Source organism: Vidua macroura, chromosome 1 (assembly GCF_024509145.1).
Source record: "Vidua macroura isolate BioBank_ID:100142 chromosome 1, ASM2450914v1, whole genome shotgun sequence".
Taxonomy (NCBI): Eukaryota; Metazoa; Chordata; class Aves; order Passeriformes; family Viduidae; genus Vidua; species Vidua macroura.
The window spans coordinates 103,009,290-103,028,115 of record NC_071571.1 but is presented as its reverse complement, the minus strand read 5'-3'; the positions used below and the strand labels follow the sequence as shown (position 1 = coordinate 103,028,115).

At 36.8% G+C, this 18,826-nt stretch overlaps 1 protein-coding gene across 2 annotated transcripts in view; it reads left to right on the top strand.

Annotated features, from left to right (window-relative positions):
• Positions 1–17,812, top strand: part of ANKRD12 (ankyrin repeat domain 12) — a 59,353-nt gene extending 41,541 nt beyond the window's left edge. Inside the window, exons 8-12 of one of the 2 annotated variants that reach the window (XM_053971146.1) lie at positions 549–5,245; positions 11,282–11,380; positions 13,511–13,654; positions 16,126–16,221; positions 16,541–17,812. In XM_053971146.1, coding sequence (XP_053827121.1) covers positions 549–5,245; positions 11,282–11,380; positions 13,511–13,654; positions 16,126–16,221; positions 16,541–16,726 — 5,222 coding nt within the window. In that variant the 3' untranslated portion in view covers positions 16,727–17,812. The remainder of the gene's footprint in view (positions 1–548; positions 5,246–11,281; positions 11,381–13,510; positions 13,655–16,125; positions 16,222–16,540) is intronic. The other variant, XM_053971158.1, reaches the window with a different exon arrangement.
• The last annotated feature ends 1,014 nt before the right edge of the window (positions 17,813–18,826 follow it).

Below are 18,826 nucleotides of genomic sequence, written 5' to 3'. Positions count from 1 at the left end.
CTGATGTAGTGTTAACTTTTTTGGCATTAGAATAATCTGAAATACAGTGTGTGGTCCTTCTGTTCTGAAGAGCAGTTGTGGCATCACTTCACAGAATCAACTTCAGCTTAGTGAAAGCATTGATCTTAAGACAAATATTTTTACATATGTGTAATAGAATCTTGTTACTATTTAGCAGCTGATTCCTCAACAGTCTGTGCAGGGTATTGTCCTTCAGAAAGAGTCAGGTGATACAGGAATTATGCACAATACGTGAGGTTTTCAAAATTTAAACTGCATTACTTTTATTAGATATAAATGTTAATTAGTATATTTACATGCCTAAGTGAGAGCTGTAAAGGGAGGGGAGAACTTTGATTTCATGACCTTTTGTTTTCTCTTAAAAAGCTTAATTTTATTGAGAAGTTTTGCTGTGTGTTTAAGATAGGTTTTATTCTTTTTTTGTTTGTAAAGAGGTGACTGCTGAACTGAACTGAACTCTTTTGTCCTGAGGTGTGACAAGTGTCCTCCCATCAGTATTCAATTAATTTTTGCTTTCCTTACTCTAGATTCTGAAGAAACTCCATCTGTAAATCCTTCTAGTGTAGATGGGAATGTTGATTCAGAAGCAGAAAAGGATTCTGTAGCCAACAACAGCAAACAAACAGTCTCTAGCAAGGTACCACTTCCATCTGCTCTAGATGAGTATGAGTTCAAAGATGATGATGAAGATGAAATGAAAAAAATGATTGATGACAAACATATTCTTAGAAAAGACCCAAGGAAAGAAGATGAAACGGAAGTTGAAAAGACCAGCTTATTTGTAAAACAAGAAAAAGTTGTCTTTTCAAAATCATTCAAAAACAAAAAGCAGAAACCCTCTAGAGTTCTGTATTCAAGTTCTGAAAGTTCAGATGAAGAAATAATTCAGGACAAGAAAATGGTCTCACCTTGCTCTGTTTCAGAAACATCAAATTCTGATGTCAGAGTGAAGAAAGAATATATGGTTACAAACGAGCACAAACAAAAGGGCAAAGTTAAAAGGAAAGTAAAAAATCAAAGCAAAAATAAAGAGAATCAAGAAGTAAAGCAAGAAAAAGAAAATGCTAGAGTAACAAATATAGCTACTTCTGGGTTAGATCCTTTAGATAAAGCTAGAGAGGAAGAAACCTTTAAGAAGTCTTTCACCTCAAAAGAAGATTCTTCTTTACATCTGTTTCATATCACTGCTGGAAAATCTCCAAAGCATCCCTGTGGGTTAAGTGAAAAGCAGTCAACGCCATTAAAGCAAGAAAACACCAAAACTTGCTTATCACCAGGAGGTTCTGAAATAACATTGCAGTCCGAATTAGTTCGGTATGACCACAACACTGATTCTGATTATCTAGTAGAAAGTTCTAGTGGCAAATCTTGCAAGCACAAAGAAAAAAGCAAGCATCATCAAAAGGATTTTCAGTTGGAATTTGGTGAAAAATCTAGTCCTAAAATTAAAGAGGAAGATAATAGCTCAACATTGGAGAATTCAGAGTATACTTTGAGAAAAATGGACAAGGAAGGTAAAACACTTAAAAAGCATAAATTAAAGCACAAAGAAAGAGAAAAGGAAAAGCACAAAAAGGAACAGGATGGGGAGAGAGAGAAACACAAACATAAAGATAATGTTAAAGAGGTTCAAAGAAGTATTGAGTTTGACAGAGAATTTTGGAAGGAGAACTTTTTCAAAAGTGATGAAAATGATGATACTTTGATAAATACAGAACATGAATCTCTTTCTTCAGACAGAAAATCAAAGCTAGAAAAAACTGTGGCAAAAGAAGATAAGTTAGTTAAGGAGAGACAGTTCCAGAAAGAGAGAAGTATTAAAGATGAGAGAGAAAAAGAGAAGAACAAAAAGGAAAATGAGAAGTTTCTCAAGGATGAAAAAATAAAAGATACAAAAGAAGAAAAAGAAGTTATACTTGCAGATAAAGAAATTGAATTGTTCTGTTTTGGTGTTAAAGATGAGGCAGCCAGCGTTCATATAGTAGAAAGAGAAACAGATACTGAAAAGCAGGACAAGAATTTAAAGGAAAATAAAGAGAAGACAGAAAAGCGATTCTCAGTTAAAGAAAAAGATTTTGAAAAGATAGAAAGAAAACATGGAGAAAAAGATAAAAAGTTAAAGCATGAATACAAAACGGAGAAAGATAAAGCAGAAGTAAATGAAAATACAGAGAAAGTAAAGGAGAAGTCCAGTTTTCAGCAACCAGAAAGGTGCCATAAGGAAAATGATAAAGTAAAAAGCACGGGTGCTCTTAAAAAAGTTGATGACAAGGAAAGAAATAAAGAAAAAACTGATAAGAAGCATGATAAAGAAAAGGCTGATAAAGACAGGCATTGGGCTGAAAGCAAAGAAAAACACTGTACTGAAAGAAAAGTCAAACAGTCTGAAAAAGAATCTGAATATACTAAATCAGAAAAAAATAGAACTAAAGAAAAAGAATTAGAAAAAAAAGACAAATCCAAAGACAAGGAGACCTCATCATCATCAAGCTCAAAACATATGCAAGAGGAAAGGAGATGCACTAGTACTGAAAGTAATAAAACAGTTCATGACAAACTGTCATCTTTGAAAGAAAAACCTAAAGATGATTTGTTGAAAACTCCAGATGGTCGAGAGAAAGATAAAAAAGATAAAGATATAGACAGATACAAAGAGAGGGACAAGCATAAAGATAAACTGCATCAAAGTAGTTTGCTTAAACTAAAACTTGAACATGAGAAACTTAAGCCTAAACCAGCTCCTGCATCGAAAGATGCTCGGCCTAAAGAAAAAAGATTAGTCAATGATGATTTAATGCAAACTAGTTTTGAAAGAATGCTTAGCCTTAAAGATCTGGAAATAGAGCAGTGGCATAGAAAGCATAAAGAAAAAATAAAACAGAAAGAGAAGGAACGTTTGAGAAACCGCACTTGTTCAGAACATAACAAAATGAAGGAAAAACCCAAACACTCATTAGCTGAAGTAAAAGGCAAAGAACTGATTCGTTCAAAAAGTTCAGAGTTGCCAGATGTTTGTATGAAGGAAAAACAGCAGAAAGATGCTACAAGTAATAGATCACAGTCAGTAGATACGAGAAGTGTCAATGTTGCAAAGACTTCACTGGCTTTAGATAATTTAAATAGATCGCCCAAATCAGAAAGTGAAAAGATGGGGCTGAGCTCCAGGTCAGTGTCCATGGTTTCTGTTGCGAGCTCTGAGGATTCTTGCCATACCACAGTAACTACTCCAAGGCCTGTAATTGAATACGATTCGGACTTTATGCCAGAAGGTTCTGATTCCCAAATGTCTTTTTCACAGTCACCATTTTTGGCAAGTGCCAAATCACCAGCCCTTGTGGAAAAAGAGGCCGATGGTCTTGCTGAGCTGCCAGACCGCATTAAGCCACCTTTCACAAACAGGCTCCCACAAATGTATGTTAGATCAGCATCTGCTGAAGATGTTAAGTTGGTTTTAAATGAGTGTAGGCCTGTTATAGAGGTTCGAAGATGCAGCATGCCTGCTGCAGTTTCTGAACACAGCAAACAGCCTCGAACATCAGAAGAAAACAACCAGAACGCTCTGCCATCAGTTCAGACTTACGGTAGCACTTCTCCTAAACCAGAGCTACTGTGCAGTGCACTTGAAAGAGATTTTCAAAGCAGTGTGGCTGTTCTGCAGTCAAACTTCACATCGTCTCCAAATAGAGCTGTTAGCAGCAAGCAGGCAACAACAGGGACAAGTACCATTAAAGATAATGCTCAGATGAGCCCTTCAGAAGACTCTAACATGCATTTAGAACCATGTAGTCAAAGTGGTGTGACTCAGCAAACCAAACTGTGGGATGTGCCTTTTGACAAACTTAATTCATTAAACAATGACTTTAACAGCTCAGGTTGTGGTGTGTCAGAGCAAGATGTTAAAAGCATTATAGCAGTGCATAATTCTGAGAGCAGGACATTAAAAGAGCAACAAGTATCTGAGTTTTTGCCTCAGCACCCTGAAATTAAGGAAAGTTCCATTTCTCAAGAATCTGCATCATTTTTGCCTTCACAGTCGCCTTGTTCTTTACCTATCCAGCCACTTCCAGTTGTGTCAAAAAATATTTCTTTACCAGGCATTATCAGTCAAGATTCATCATTTGTACAGCAGCAAAATCTAGTTCAGACTGCAACTTCTGCTTCGGAAGCAGATGATACTAGTACCAGAGAGCTGGAAAATGCTTTCTTCCCTTCAAACATTAGGAAGACTGATGCATCCATGGGTGTATATTCTGAGAGCTCTGCAAAAGATATTTCACAGGGCTATGAAAACGTGAATGATTTGCCAGTGGTACCATTAGAGAAGGATACTCCTGAAAGTGATAGCAGTTCACAGTTAAACGTGAATTTGTACTCATTCAGTAAAGCTGTTTGTAAGAATGCCCTGGGTGAAGTGGATGGTAACACAGCAGATGTTTCAGATATTAGAAATGAAAAAGACCAACAAGAAAAGTTGGTCTCTGTGCATGTTGTTGATAGTAAAGCCAATGCTGAACTCTGTGAACTAAGTTCAGGAACGTCAAAGGGAATTACAAATGAATTGGTTAATAAAAGCCCCTGCACTGCAGACAAAGAAAATGTGTTGGCAGATGATCCACCACAGTACTCCTCTATATCCAATTTGGAAAATAGTTCACAACAGATTACACAGGAAGAGGTGCATAAATTCAGCCAAACAGTTAAAGTAGAAGAAGAAGTTGCTGAGGATCAGAAGATAGAACAGCAAGAAGTACCTCAAAGAATCACAAGGAACAGGGCAAATCTGCTTGCTAACCAGGGCAAGCAGAATCCTCTTGGCTGTACACAAACATCAGAAAAAGAGTCTGAATCATCAGCATCTATGAAAGCAAGAATTAGATTAACTGAAGATGATGATGCTCAGGTACATCATCCACGTAAAAGGAAGGTGTCACGCGTGCCTCAGCCTGTGCAAGCAAACCCTTCTTTGCTGCAGGCCAAGGAGAAAACCCAGCAGTCACTGGCAGCTATTGTTGATTCTTTGAAACTTGAGGAGATTCAGCCGTACAGTTCTGAGAGAGCAAACCCCTATTTTGAATACTTGCACATAAGGAAGAAAATAGAAGAGAAGCGTAAATTGCTGTGCAGTGTTATTCCTCAGGCACCTCAATATTATGATGAATATGTGACCTTCAATGGCTCCTACCTGCTGGATGGCAATCCCCTGAGCAAGATATGCATCCCAACTGTAAGTAACATGCTCTTTCAATATGCAGTGCAATGAAAGGCATGTTTTGGTTTTGTTTTTGTGACTTCCATATTCTTCCTAACTTGCTTCTGAATATTCTGCTGGAAGCGGTAAGTTGACATATGTCAAACTAACATTGATTAATAGCATCCTATTTAAAAGCCCCGTTCACTGGAAATACAAACAGTGGTTTCACAGTCACTATAAGACAAACTGTGTATGACATTTGTCAAGGGCACACAGACAAATACTATATTTCAAAGTATGTAAAGCCTACTCTTTCAGAAGTGGAGTAAATTATTGAGAGCTTCTCTGAATTTCTGCTGTCAATAATTTCATTAAAACTAATTCGTCAAAGCTGTTTTGTTTGGAGCGGGGTGGATGTGCAGTGCTTCAAAATACCAAGTCTGTTGCCAAATGTTTTAAGCAGGAGAGTGCCTGCCAGCTATCTCAAAAGCAGCAGATGTAATCTGCTGTGTCCTGGCTTTTATAATCCATCAATCTAAAGTGTTCATAATTTTATTAAATAATGTCAAGGTTTTTTTCCTTTTTACTGAAGAACATCTGTAGTTCAGAGACACTTGTTTAGGTCTACTCTCTCCATTTTTCAATGGACGAGTTATTATGTCAGCTCCTCTAAGATAACTCATCCTTAGTTGAGAGCAAAAAGCTTTAGCTTTTTCCAGTAGAGCTGAGGATTTTTTTTGATGAAGCAATGAATAGAAGTTTAATGTGTAAATTTTAAAATGTTTGCTTCATTATGCAGCTAGTCTTAATTCCCTGCACAAGCTGTTTGTTCTCATTTTTTGGGGATTACTAGGCCAGTTACAGCCTAAAGAAGGATGTGGGTAAGACCTTTTGCAAGGTCTGTGGGTGAGCCAGGGTGTATGGTAAGCTTCACCACGATGTACCAGGCTGTCAGCCTTCCCAAGTCTACAAATCTTTCTCAGTAGCTGTTGCAGCTTCTGTAACATCTTTATCACTGGAGGCACAGATTTCTATTTTTTTTAATTAAAGCTGCCGCTAGTCAAGTACATACTGTTTCCAAGCTGCAGCTTACTGCTTTGGCATCACACTTCAGTGCTTAATTTGGGACAAGTGGAAAGTAGAGAAGCATGGAATATATTTTTCCCTGGCCCATCTCCTACCTGAGCAATAGAATTCAATTCTCAATCATAAATGGCAATGTGTGTGTAGAAACTATAAGGAGGGCAGAGTTTTTGACTTGATATTAAAGTACTGCCTTATAATTACTTCCTGCCTCTATTACTGTGTATAATAGGAACTCTGCAGTTAATGAAAATAAATTTAGCTATTGGAGAGCAAAATCTCAGGTAACAGGTTCAGAAAATACCAGAGATGGATGTGTGCTTCCTATTCTCAATGGCTTTTAATTAGTTGTTGAAAAGGAAAGCCTCTTTTAAAAAGTTGATAAAAATGTAAACATGTAATTAAAGGGTTACAATTACTGATTTTTGTCTCATTTGGATTTCTGGTTTGCCTCCTTACACGTACATGTTCTGATGGTAATGATGTTTTAAACAGTTAATTGTTTTGTATATACTTTGGTGGTCCTGGTAATATTCTACAGATGTAGAGAGACCAGGTGGAACTTTTTATTTTAAGTTCCTAGAAGCAAAAAGGAAGAAGATAAATTCTGAGAAACCAAAATAAATTATTAGGAAATTGGTGATTATTTTCATTAGAATTAAAGTGTAAGAAAAAGTATGAGTTTTGCTCTAAATAAAAAGATACTCTAAGCAATTCAGTTTTCTTGTCTGAAAAATCTCCAATGCAACTGTTTTATTTAATTACTGTCACTTGTGTAAATGTACAATTTGGATAAAACTTTTCATGTTTCTTTTCAGAAAAAAAAATGTTTAAAAATTAGTAATAGTTCAGATTTAACTTAACGATACAATGTGCTTGTGTACAGTTTAACAATTTTATTTTGTCACCACTGAAAATTGCAATCATAATAATTCCTGTTACAATACCATAAAAAGGAGAATTGCTAAACCAAGGATCATTTCATTCTCAGAAATGAGTGTTTGTTTCTTGTACACATTGTCCAACAAAGTGAAAATAAAGACTAGGCTTAGTCTCTCTGAAATATTAATAACATGTTGTTATGCCTATGATGCAGAATTTGATAAGCAGTTGTAAAATTACCTTTTTGTCATGTTTGTTTTGCAGTTTTTTCCTTCAATTCTCTCATGATTGTTAACCAAAATTTTACCTCATCAATTTACATAGAGAGAAAGTAGATACTCTTTCTTTAATTATTCCTGTGTTACAGATATCCTTTGTGTAGGTCTGTGTGGAGACCGTATATTTAGCTCTGACACTCTGAGCCTCGGAATGGTTGGTGTATGGAACAGTATGTTTACTGTTCTCTGCATTGGAATTTAATGATGCACTGTAGTTTATCTGATGAACTTCAGATGTGCTGTAGGTGGGAACTAGGAGATGGTGTGCTAAAACCTTGTTTCCACAGCCTTGTTTATATATTGTAATTTACAGCCCAGATCACCTAAGGCTGTAAGGATATTCATGTATGAATTATGGCTTCCCTCTCACCAGTACAAATACAAAACATAAGGTAGGAGTCATCAGGTCAGTTCAAAATTGAAGGAAACAAATCTGAATCTTCTAACAGAGAAAATTTCAATTGTACTTGGCTCTGTTGCCTTTCATATTGTTACAAGTTCTACAGGGTTCAGTCATCTTTATCTGTATTGTCTCCTTAGAGGAGGTACCAGGATGATTCACTGCCAGCCTCCAATGGCTATGTAGCAGATAAGTTTCTAGTAAAGGGGGTTCTGTCTGGTCTCCTTGGCATTGCTGTAGAAACTCAAGTGGTAAAATCTAATTTTAGGGGTATTACCAGAAACTCGTTTTCAAAATGCATGAAATAGAGCATTAGAGCACGCTGGCTGTTTGGATGACATAGAAGAGTGGAGGAGCACAAATGGGAATTGAAGGTTTATAGAATGAAGAGTTGATGCTCTTGCTGTAGTTGTTCTGAAGCATGCAAGGTCTGCAGGAAAGTTGCTGATGGATTTTGATGTGTTGGAGATGGGGAGGACACGTCTTGAACGCGAGCTCTAGCCAATCAAACCTGCTCTAATGGCTGGCTCCAAGTGAGGTGGAGCAGAGGCACAAGGCCAAGTTCTGTCTGGCTTTTCTGGGTGATTTCTCAGACTGGGAACAGAGAATTCTCTGAAGCAGGCAGGGCCCCTTTGTTTCCCTCTGTTCTGTATGAAGTCTGGGCCCTTAAGAAAATAGTTCAACATTTTGGTTATGCAAAAAAACAGAGGGCATCTTTTTTTGTGGTTTTCAGTTTCGTGCTCTGTTTTTGCAAGCCCAACCTATGTGTTTGTATTTTCCCTACACAGTTGTTTGTGTTCTCTTTAGTAGCAGTTTCTTTGACTAGAAGGTCTGAGAGGCTCCTCTGGCTGTTCCTTCCTCAGAACCTTTAAGTCAGACTTTGTGGTCTCAAAGAAACCAATTTCCTTTGTCTGAATCTAGTGCTGGTTCACAAGCTGGGATTTCCAGCAGGTGGTGTGCGACTGCCCAAATCCTACGTTCAGATCCTAAGGATCTGAGGCTCACTCTTCCCAAGTTTCCAAGAAGAGAGGAAAAAACAGATCATTCCATAAATGACTGTAACCAAACCTAAAATCTAGCTGTACATTTTGGCAGATGATGCTGGGCTGGGTGGGAGTGAAGAGTTTATGAATGTATCCAGTGGCAGTGGGGATCTCTGGGGTCATGGAGACCTGTCAGTGTCACACAAGTCTGAACATAATCTTGTGTTCAGGGCTGAACATAATCTGCTGAAACACATGTTTAAATAAAAGTCCACACAGCTGTGCTGTCTAGATGATCAGCTCCTTGTCAGGTTATTTCTTATTTCTGTTGTGCAATTAAACTGTAAATGTAAGGGAATAACATTTTATAATATTTGAAATGTAGTGACACTACAAGGGTGAATGGCTTCAAACTGAGACAGGGCAGGTTTAGATTAGGTATCAGGAAAAAATTCTTCACTGTGAGAGTGGTGAGACACCGGAGCAGGTTGCCAAGAGCAAATGTGAATGCCACATCCATGGAAGTGTTCAGTGCCAGACTGGATGGGGCCTTGAATAACCTGGTCTAGTGGGTGGCATCCCTGCACATGGCAGGGGGCTTGGAACTCAATGACCCCTGAGGTCCCTTCCTACCCAGACCATTCTGTGATTCTGTGAAATTGTTCAAGTGATATGGATGCTTGCCAGCTCTGAAGTTTTTATTTCTGGAAAATCCAGGAGCATAAACCCAAAGCTTATTTAGATTCTCTATTGCATCTTACCTGTGTGCTTTTCTGTAAGCAAAATAATGGAGATTTTGGGAGATGTTTTGAGTTTATTAAAATTAAATCTTCATATTATTTACAAGCATCTTGTCTTATTTTATTGAAAGACTATGACAGCACTATTGTACTGTACCATGAATGCAAAGTCTTCAGGAAAAACTAGACTATAGGGGGTGTATTTGTTTTTAATACTGATGTTTTATACAAAATGGCATATGCCATAAACATTGCTGGTTTGAGAGCCAAACTGTTTTCACTAAGAAAAAGGAAGTGTATCCTCTTCTGTAGTTTGAAATGTGAAGAAGTTGAATGTAGTTTTATGCCATATAATAATTTAAGGAATGAACTGCAATCAGGTATTCAGATTATGTTCTATAATTCTAGAGACATTGGCTAACTTCCAATTGGGAAAAAAAAATGTCCTGAAATAATTTTCCAATATAATAATAATTCAGGCATTTCTGGTAGATAAATCACTTCGTTAGTGGAATGTATAGGTGCAAGATTGATACTAATAGTCTAGTTTAATCTATAGTGTATCTGTATTTCCATAATGGATTTATTACTTCTTGACAGTTGAAGGATCTGTTTTATTGAAAAGAGTTATTTATCTTTCTGCTTGTTATGCACAAGGTAGGGAATAGTAACTGCAGGTATGTATTTGAGCTGTGGTTTTTGAGCATCAGTGGTAGTAGGCAGTGTTTCATGTAGTTTGAATGGCTCTTTCCAAAGCAGCATCAGTGCTCTTACATCTGTCAGTTGTTAAAACCCATGCTGAACTGTCAGATAGAACTGGCATACAGGGAAGCAAACTTTGGGTGGAGCCTTAAAACTCCCAAGAAGTTTATTAGTTACTTCTCAAAAAGCCTCTGATTTCTGCTAGTTGCTCCAGGTGCCTTGTCAGTGTTTTTCATACAGCTCAGACCAGACAGTAATCCTGGTTGTTTACTATAACTGACTGAAGATGCAAAATGTTTATAAGTATAGCGAATCAGTAACAGCATTGATATGTCACTCAAGTCTGTTTGATTTTTTTAAAATTACTTTCTTTTTAAGGAATAAGGTTTTTTTTAAAACTTATTTGAATAACTGACAGGAAGAAACACTTTTTCAAGCTACTGTCTGGGTCTCTAGTCTGCTTTTTGTGCTTTCCTGTGTTCTGTGTGATTTGCAAGATAAGGAGTACGGTTGGTTATCTTTTGTGCAATATAAAATGCTGATGCTATTGTATGAATACATCAAGTGGTTTGGGGTGCTTTTAGCAGTACTTTTTTTTACTTTGTTCTTGCATTTTGCTAGGCAGTTTTTATCTTCTCAAAATGAACAGCAGTGCTTTAAAGAGTCTTTAAAACGGGAAGCAAGTTGTATTCTTCCTATATTCTACAGTATAGCCTTTTAAAAAGAACAGCTATGGAATGCTGATAATGACTGGTTAAAAGCAGTAAACAGGTTGAAACACCAATTTCACTTGGGTTTATTAATTTTATGGCATGGAATCCTTAAAACCTTTTACTGCGAACACATTGAATTCACATAATTAATTGAAAGTAAAAAGCTCATATTTTTCTTTAAAAATGCCTTGTTTATTGTTTCTTGGATTTTTTTTAATAGATCACATGAGCAATGCTAAACATGTTAAATACACATTCACTGTATTATTTATAAAACTTGTTCCACAGATTACACCACCTCCATCACTGTCGGACCCACTTAAGGAACTATTTAAACAACAGGAGGTTGTAAGGATGAAACTACGTTTACAGCACAGTATTGAAAGGGTAAGGCTAATTTATTTTTTATGTCCTGGATTTAAGCTTTAGGATTTTTTGCCTTTTCAATGAACAGACTACATTTTTCTCAATTTAACAGTGTTTAGAAGTTATCTTCTTTCTATCCAAATTTATTAATTGGAGAAACTTCGAAGCGGGGGGGGGAAATGGTTTGAGCAGCTGTTTGCAGAACCCTCAAGTTGGTAAGACAACAGCTTTCTCCTGTTAATTGCTCTGAGTTGTGTCCCAGATTTATCCCAGAGGCAGTGGGAAGGAAGGCTCACACTGTAGTTTTGAAAGCTAATGATGGTTGTAGACTTCAGAACCAAATTGGCTGAGTTAAAAGAATTGAAGATACAGTAAATTTTGTGTTGAGAGGACACATGGGGCTCTAAGACTTAAACATATTTGGCAATATTCTGCTCAGAAACTACCTAAAATTATATTAGAACTACATCTGTAGGCATCACTGATTTTGAGTACAGAAATAGATAAAATATTCCTGGTTTAGGAGTATTCTTTAGTTTTAGGTTGCCCTTTTTCCATGGTAACCTAGCTTTAGATGCCAGTATCATGAGCCAGATAGCTTGTGGGCACAGGCAGGGCCCCTTTCTGACACGGGTGTATCATAAGGATTTCCACAAGGAGCTGCCACATCAAACCCAGTGTGATACTTTTTCAATTGACAATTTCAATGTGACTTAACAAATCCAGCTCACAGAGTGGTTTTACTTGAATTTAGTATTTCAGTGAAGAGTATAAAATAAGAAGCACAGAAATTGTAAGCATGGTTCAAGTTCTGAGTGAAAAGAAATCAGTTGCAACTAAAAATATTGTGGCCAGCAGGGCTAGGGAGAGGATTCTGTCCCTCTACTCTGCTCTGGTGAGACCACCCCCTTCCCCCAGAGTGCTGCATCCAGCCCTGGGGTCCCCAGCAGAAGGAGGACATGGACCTGTTGGAGTGAGTCCAGAGCAGGGCCAGGAAACTGATGAGAGGACTGAAGCATCTCTCCTTTGGAGAACAGACTAAGAAAGTTGGGGCTGTTCAGCCTGGAGAAGAGAAGGCTCCAGGGAGACTTCCTTGAGGCATTTTAGTATTTAAAGGGGCATATATAAAAGAGGGAAAGTGACTTTTAACACAGGCAAATAGTGATAAGACAAGGGGAGGTACAGTTGTAAACCAAGAGAAGAGAAATTTAGATTAGATATTAAGAAGAAATCCTTTATTGTGAGGTGGTGAGGCACTGGAACAGGTTGCCCAGAGAAGCTGTGGATGCCCCATCCCTGGCAGTGTTCAGGAGCCCTGAGCAAACTGGTGTAGTGGAAGGTGTTCTTGCCCACAGCTGGAGGGTTGTAGATCATCTTTAAGGTCCATTCCAGCGCAGACTCTATGAGTCTAACCAAAGGAAAGGTGCTCCTTTTCCTGTTTTCTGAAAAACAGGAAATGTATTATAATATTATAATGCGCCTTCTTTTATTTTGATAAAAATTAGAGACATTTTATTGTAGAGCAGTAAACACATACAAACATTCTTCTGTGTCTTAAAAATTTGTGCATATTCCTAGTTATTTTGTTCATATAGGCTGTTCTTCAAATTAAATCCACTTTATACAACTGTAAGTCAAGTTTTGTCAAAGGAGTTGTATTTTTCTTGTCTCAGTTTAGGAAAGAATATTTATGCAGATGTGAATTTTGGGAGTTACTGCATGTTGTTTTTAAAAAAATTATCCTGCAAATAATGTATTTCTGCTTCAGTTTGCTTGGCCACTGTGCCTGGAGTAAAAGGCTTCATACAGTTAACATTCACAAATCTGTATCCCAACCCTATGCTCCTCCTACCTTTCATCTTTGACCACCCTCATTAACCAGGACTTGCCTCAATAAGTGGAAACATTCAGCCATCACTGGAGGCTGGGGCTAAGGGGAAGGTGTTTTCAGTTCTGAAATCCATGGGACACTCTGCTTCATCAAATTGAAATTTCGTATTTGATTAGAAGAACAACCCCTCCTACCTTCAGCAGCCCATTTCTCACAGTGTTCAAAAGTGTAAGCCCTGAAAAGAAATGTTTAAATTAGTGGTCACTTTCATGAATGTTTAACTTACTAAATGTATATCTATATGTTGATATCTTAATTAGGAAAAGCTTATTGTCTCTAATGAGCAAGAGGTTTTACGTGTTCACTACCGAGCAGCCAGGACCTTGGCTAATCAAACTCTGCCCTTCAGTGCCTGCACTGTGCTCCTGGATGCTGAGGTATACAACGTGCCTCTGGATGCTCAGGTAAAGATTTGTCCTTCACAGCTTCAGACAAAAAGGTCTTGCTAGCCTGGCTCAAGCATTCAGAGAGAATCCTGTTCCCATAGCAAAACTGTTGTTTTGCCTGGAATTAAGATTATGCCCACTATAAGTTGTTACTTATATTGGGCCTCAGTTGGTGTACAGTAATAGGAGGAGATGGGTGTATGTATGTGTTTTTTCTGTTTTGTACCATGTCTGGTTTTCTTTCACCTCCAGGAATTATGAGATGGATAAAATAAGAAAATTCTTCTGCTGATTTTGTAAGAAAAAAACAGATTTCAGTCATAAACAGAACATGTTTTTGAAGCTTACGAATAGCTTAAACAAGAGCAAAGAAATTATCAGCATAGAAGATGACATCTATCAGTAATCCAGATAATTGGAATGCAGTAATGTGTGAAGTGATGAAATTGGTTTATGAAATCTGGAGATGTTTTGTGGATGTATCCACATTATACTTTCCTCCTCTGTACACGGCAGTCACTAGAACTGTACCATCAAAAACAGATGACCAACAGTGAAATGTTGAATGCCACCAGATGAAATAGTCTTTTTCAGAATTACTTCAGGCTCCATATGACTTACCTGTGCCCTGTTGTTTACATGTTCAACATGGGTTGAGCCTGATTAAAACATAAAATAAGCAATGTGCTTCACAATCTGTGTATGTTGTATGGACTGTCATTCAAAAGTTGGCTGCAGCTGTATCTCTAAGAGAAAATAATCTCATGGTGTTGGTATTTTGTGGACAGTTTTTCCAACTAACAAACATAGAACCAGCATTTGACACCTGTTACAGTGGCTGTGAGAAGCACATAATGCAAGGAGAAAATGTTGATGCATTGGATTTTGGGTATTTTAAAACGAAACACATACATTTCCAACATATGGGAAATTTTACATTAGTTCTGCGGCCCTTTATAGAATTACTACAGCTTCCAGTGTTTCTTCAGTCAGTTACTACATTTTTCCCCAGTCTTTAGAGAACTAGAGCTATGCCCAGCGAGTTGATTCAGCAGGAGATAGCAGTTTATGGAGGCTATATTGTTCTCTCATTTTAAGCTTCATACAGATAAATTTTTAAAACATCATTTCCTTAGTACTTCTAACTGATAGGGCAAAAATTGTTCTCTTCCAAAATTCCAAATATACTTCACTTTATTTCTGCTCCAGTTCATAGGCCTTGAGCTTTTTAGAGATGAGGAATACATGAGTTGTGGACATAACTGAATTTTTGTAGTAAACATTTTACAGTTCATTTTAAGTAAGCTGATTCCGTATTTGAATTTTATGAAACCAAAGGAATCTTTGTTGGGGGCAGAGTTGAGGTGTTGTGTGCACCCCTCCAAGTATTGCCTTTTACCATCTATATAATAGCAAGAGCAGTAATAAAATGCCTCTCCATCCCCCTCACTACTTCAACAGCTTTGTGTTTCAGTCTGTGGTAATTTTTCTTAGGAAATTACATTGCATATAATGTTCAGCAAATTATGAAGTCGTTTTTTCTTTATGTAATTGAAATCAATGTTTTATACTACCAGCTTGATGGTTTGATTAAAATGTGTTTAATGGGAAGAATGTAGATGCATAAGAAAACATTGTCTTGTAGTGCATTCTGCCATTTTCCTGTTACCCCATTAGCAAATACTAATTTTGTTCTCTAGACAGGTCAATCTTTGCACATTTGGTTGGGCTTCTTTTTGTTCCTTCTGCCTCAGTGTACAAATTCCTGCAGTGTCTTGTTTTCTCCCTGAAAGAGGAACAGCAGCTTCTTGTATTTAGTGGTTATCATTTAAATTTTAGATTGGCATACTCTGGCTTTAGGACTATGCACAGAGTATATCTAGTTTTTCACAGTGGGCAGATGTGACATTCCAAATCCTTGTGAAAAAGTTGGAATTTAAAAAAAAAACTATTTCATTAAGCAGGATGTAAGACAGGTCTGCTCCATTTTTTAATGTCCTTTTGGGGATTGTGATAGCAAAAATATTTTTTAATTGCTTTCAATACTTGAAAGTATAGTCAGTTAAATGAGGCTGCTTAATATTTCCTTTATTAATGTTTTTTGCTTTTCCCTGAGGGATATTGATTTGATTTGTTATGGAATTTTAAAGAGAAAAAAGACAGTCATTTTGTGGAAGGATCTGCCCTTTATTAGTTAAGACTTTAAGGCATAAATTCTTGAGCCTCCCATCCTAAATTTCAAAACCAGAGCAGAGTAAATAGCTTGAGGAAATCTGAAAATACCCATTTTTTAGTGATCAGCTGGCTCACAGTGGAAGTGTTAGTCAACATTCATACTTTCATATACCTTTGTACTTTGAATCTGTTTTTCCATGGGAAGCAGTGTTTGTGGGATTGTTTACTATTTATGTCCCACAGAGTAGGTTTTGTGTTTTAAAGTATGTTTCAGATTGAATCATCAAGTTTTAATCTATTTTTGTTTTTTGCAGACTGATGACAGCAAAACATCGGTGAGGGATCGATTTAATGCGAGACAGTTCATGTCATGGCTGCAGGACGTTGATGATAAATTTGACAAATTAAAGGTACACTTCTTGGTTTTTACACTAAAAAAAAAAACAAAACAAAATTAATGTCAACTTGAAGATGAGATTAATAAAGAGTAGATTAGTGTGCAGTATCATGGGCTTCTGTGGAGGCAACACAAAGGAAGGTCTGTCAGTATAGAAAAAACCTAACTTTTGTTGCCATGTAGTGTAATAGAAAATTCTGCAAATTTCTAAATACATACTGGGGGAATTATTTACTATCAGCAGAGAGGCTCTTAGAGATATTTCCTGTGTTCAAACTTGTTGAAATATTTTTTCAAGTATTTCAATAACTTCTTTCTCCATTTTAAACCAGACGTGCCTTTTGATGAGGCAGCAGCACGAAGCAGCAGCGCTGAACGCAGTGCAGAGACTGGAGTGGCAGCTTAAACTGCAAGAGCTTGATCCTGCTACATACAAATCTATCAGCATTTATGAAATTCAGGAGTTTTATGTTCCTCTTGTTGATGTCAATGATGACTTTGAATTGACACCCATATGACAACCAGCACCGTCTGGCTGTCCCTCCCATGGACAGCTAGAGACTGAGGTGCAGTGATGCACAAGGGTATTTTTCTTTTTGAGACAGAGCACTTAATTCTGTGGAATACTACCTTTCTCCATAATTCAGGTGTTCCTACAGAGAAGTGTGGCACAGACACTTGTTCAAACACAGAAGATGGATGCTGATTTTAAATTCAGATTCCTATTAACTGCTGTTATCTGTGTTTTAAAATAGCCTGTAGCTTTAGGGCTTATTGCTGAAAAAGATGACAAAACCTGGTGAGTTTACAGCGCTGGAAGCTGTTAATAACTAAAACATCCACCAAAAAGCAAACGATACTTAAGATCTGCTATAAAGCTTTGTATTATGAAACTTCAGTAACAGTTGAACTCCCACAGAAAAATGATGAGAAAGCCTGTGGAAGAAAGTGTTAGACTTGCAGGAAAAGAATCAATCTTACTATGTTTTGTAAATTACTGTACAGATTTCTTTTTGCAAAAAGATGTAATATTGTCTTCATTTTTAAATAATTTATTTTATACATATTGTGCAAATGTAAATAGTCTTGTAATTAATGTTCAAACCTGTATAAAATAGATATTTTAACTGTAAAACTGTTTTTGTCTAATGTTTTATTGGACCAAAGTTGTCGTTTTTATTAAGTGTAGTGTGTTCCTGGTTGGCAGTTCCTTTTTGTATGGCATGCATTTGATTTTTAGCTGCTTGTTTCATCACCATAACTGTAAGAGGATTGAACTGTACTGCATGCTCCACAGGACTCTGAACTCCTTCCCTTCAATAACTGATACCTAAACTGTTGTAATATTTACAAAATCATACTTCATATTAGTCTGCTGTTGTAATGCCATACCTATAACTTCCTATACTGAAAATATTTTTGTGTAAAGCAAAAAACCCTTTTGTTCTTACATGGTGGTCTCGTAATAGAGCCTATTTTTTCCAACAAAATGCCTTTGAATTAAAATTCTTAAATTGTATATTGTCTATTTTAATATTAATCTATCGAAGGGATATGTAAATAGTTGTAAATATAACACTTAATAAATTTTATTGGTCATGTTATTAGTTGGAATTTTTAATATTGGAACATTTGATACATCAAACCTTAGCATTCCTGGAATATATAAGGAGATTCAATGGAAAAGTTAAAAAAAAATTCTCCATGTTGTGAAATTCAATACTTTGTTAGTACTCGTAATGAGCAGACAGTTAATTATTTATTAGTAGGAGGTTACAGATATTCATGAAAAAGATTTGTTACCCTCCAGGCTGTAAATTATTCAAGAAAGCTTGAGATCTGATGTCAGTGAAATTATTTCTGAGGGAAGTGCGGCTTGGGCAGGACAGCTGGTTACTTAGAATAAGAGATTTAAAATCCTTGATTTTGAACTGATTTTTAATGACTAGGTGAGCTACCACAGAGAACTTATTCCTTGGCTTGTGTGAATGTCCAAGGGGCATTTCCTGGGGCAGAGGGCAAACAGGCAGCAGAACAAGACTCTGTGGACAGCAGACTCCTTCCATCTGCACATCACTACTAGTGCCAGTTTACAATAAATAGTAACTTAAGCACAGTAAAGCCAATTAATATGTAGTTCCTGCCCTGTAACTTTTTTTTTCACTTTTAATTTGTTAGGTACTTGTGGAAGAAGAAGTTGTTCCTGCTGTTATTACAGGAATATCTTCCTGACCTCATTCAAAAGTGAAAGTATTGAGGAAAAAAGCAAATTTCTTCTCAAAGTTAAATACTTTTCTGAACACAGCTGTAAAATCTTAAAGTGCTGCAGAAATCTGTTTTATCTGCTTGAAAAGATGAGGAAAAAATGATAAAGCTGCAAGGTGCTAACTAGTAAGTGGGTACAAGTTACTTCTACCAGATACTTGCTAGAGTAGTAAAAAGTAACAGATGACTGGAAGTGGCAGAAATGAGATAGGAGTAATTAAGAGGCTAGAAAAAACAGAAAATAAACTGGGTTGCAGAAGTCTTGGCTATGCTAGAAAAGAAGTGTGTGACAAAAATACTTGGTGTGCAGGAGATAAGAAAAATATTTTGGCAGTATCTTGTAAGGAGATCTG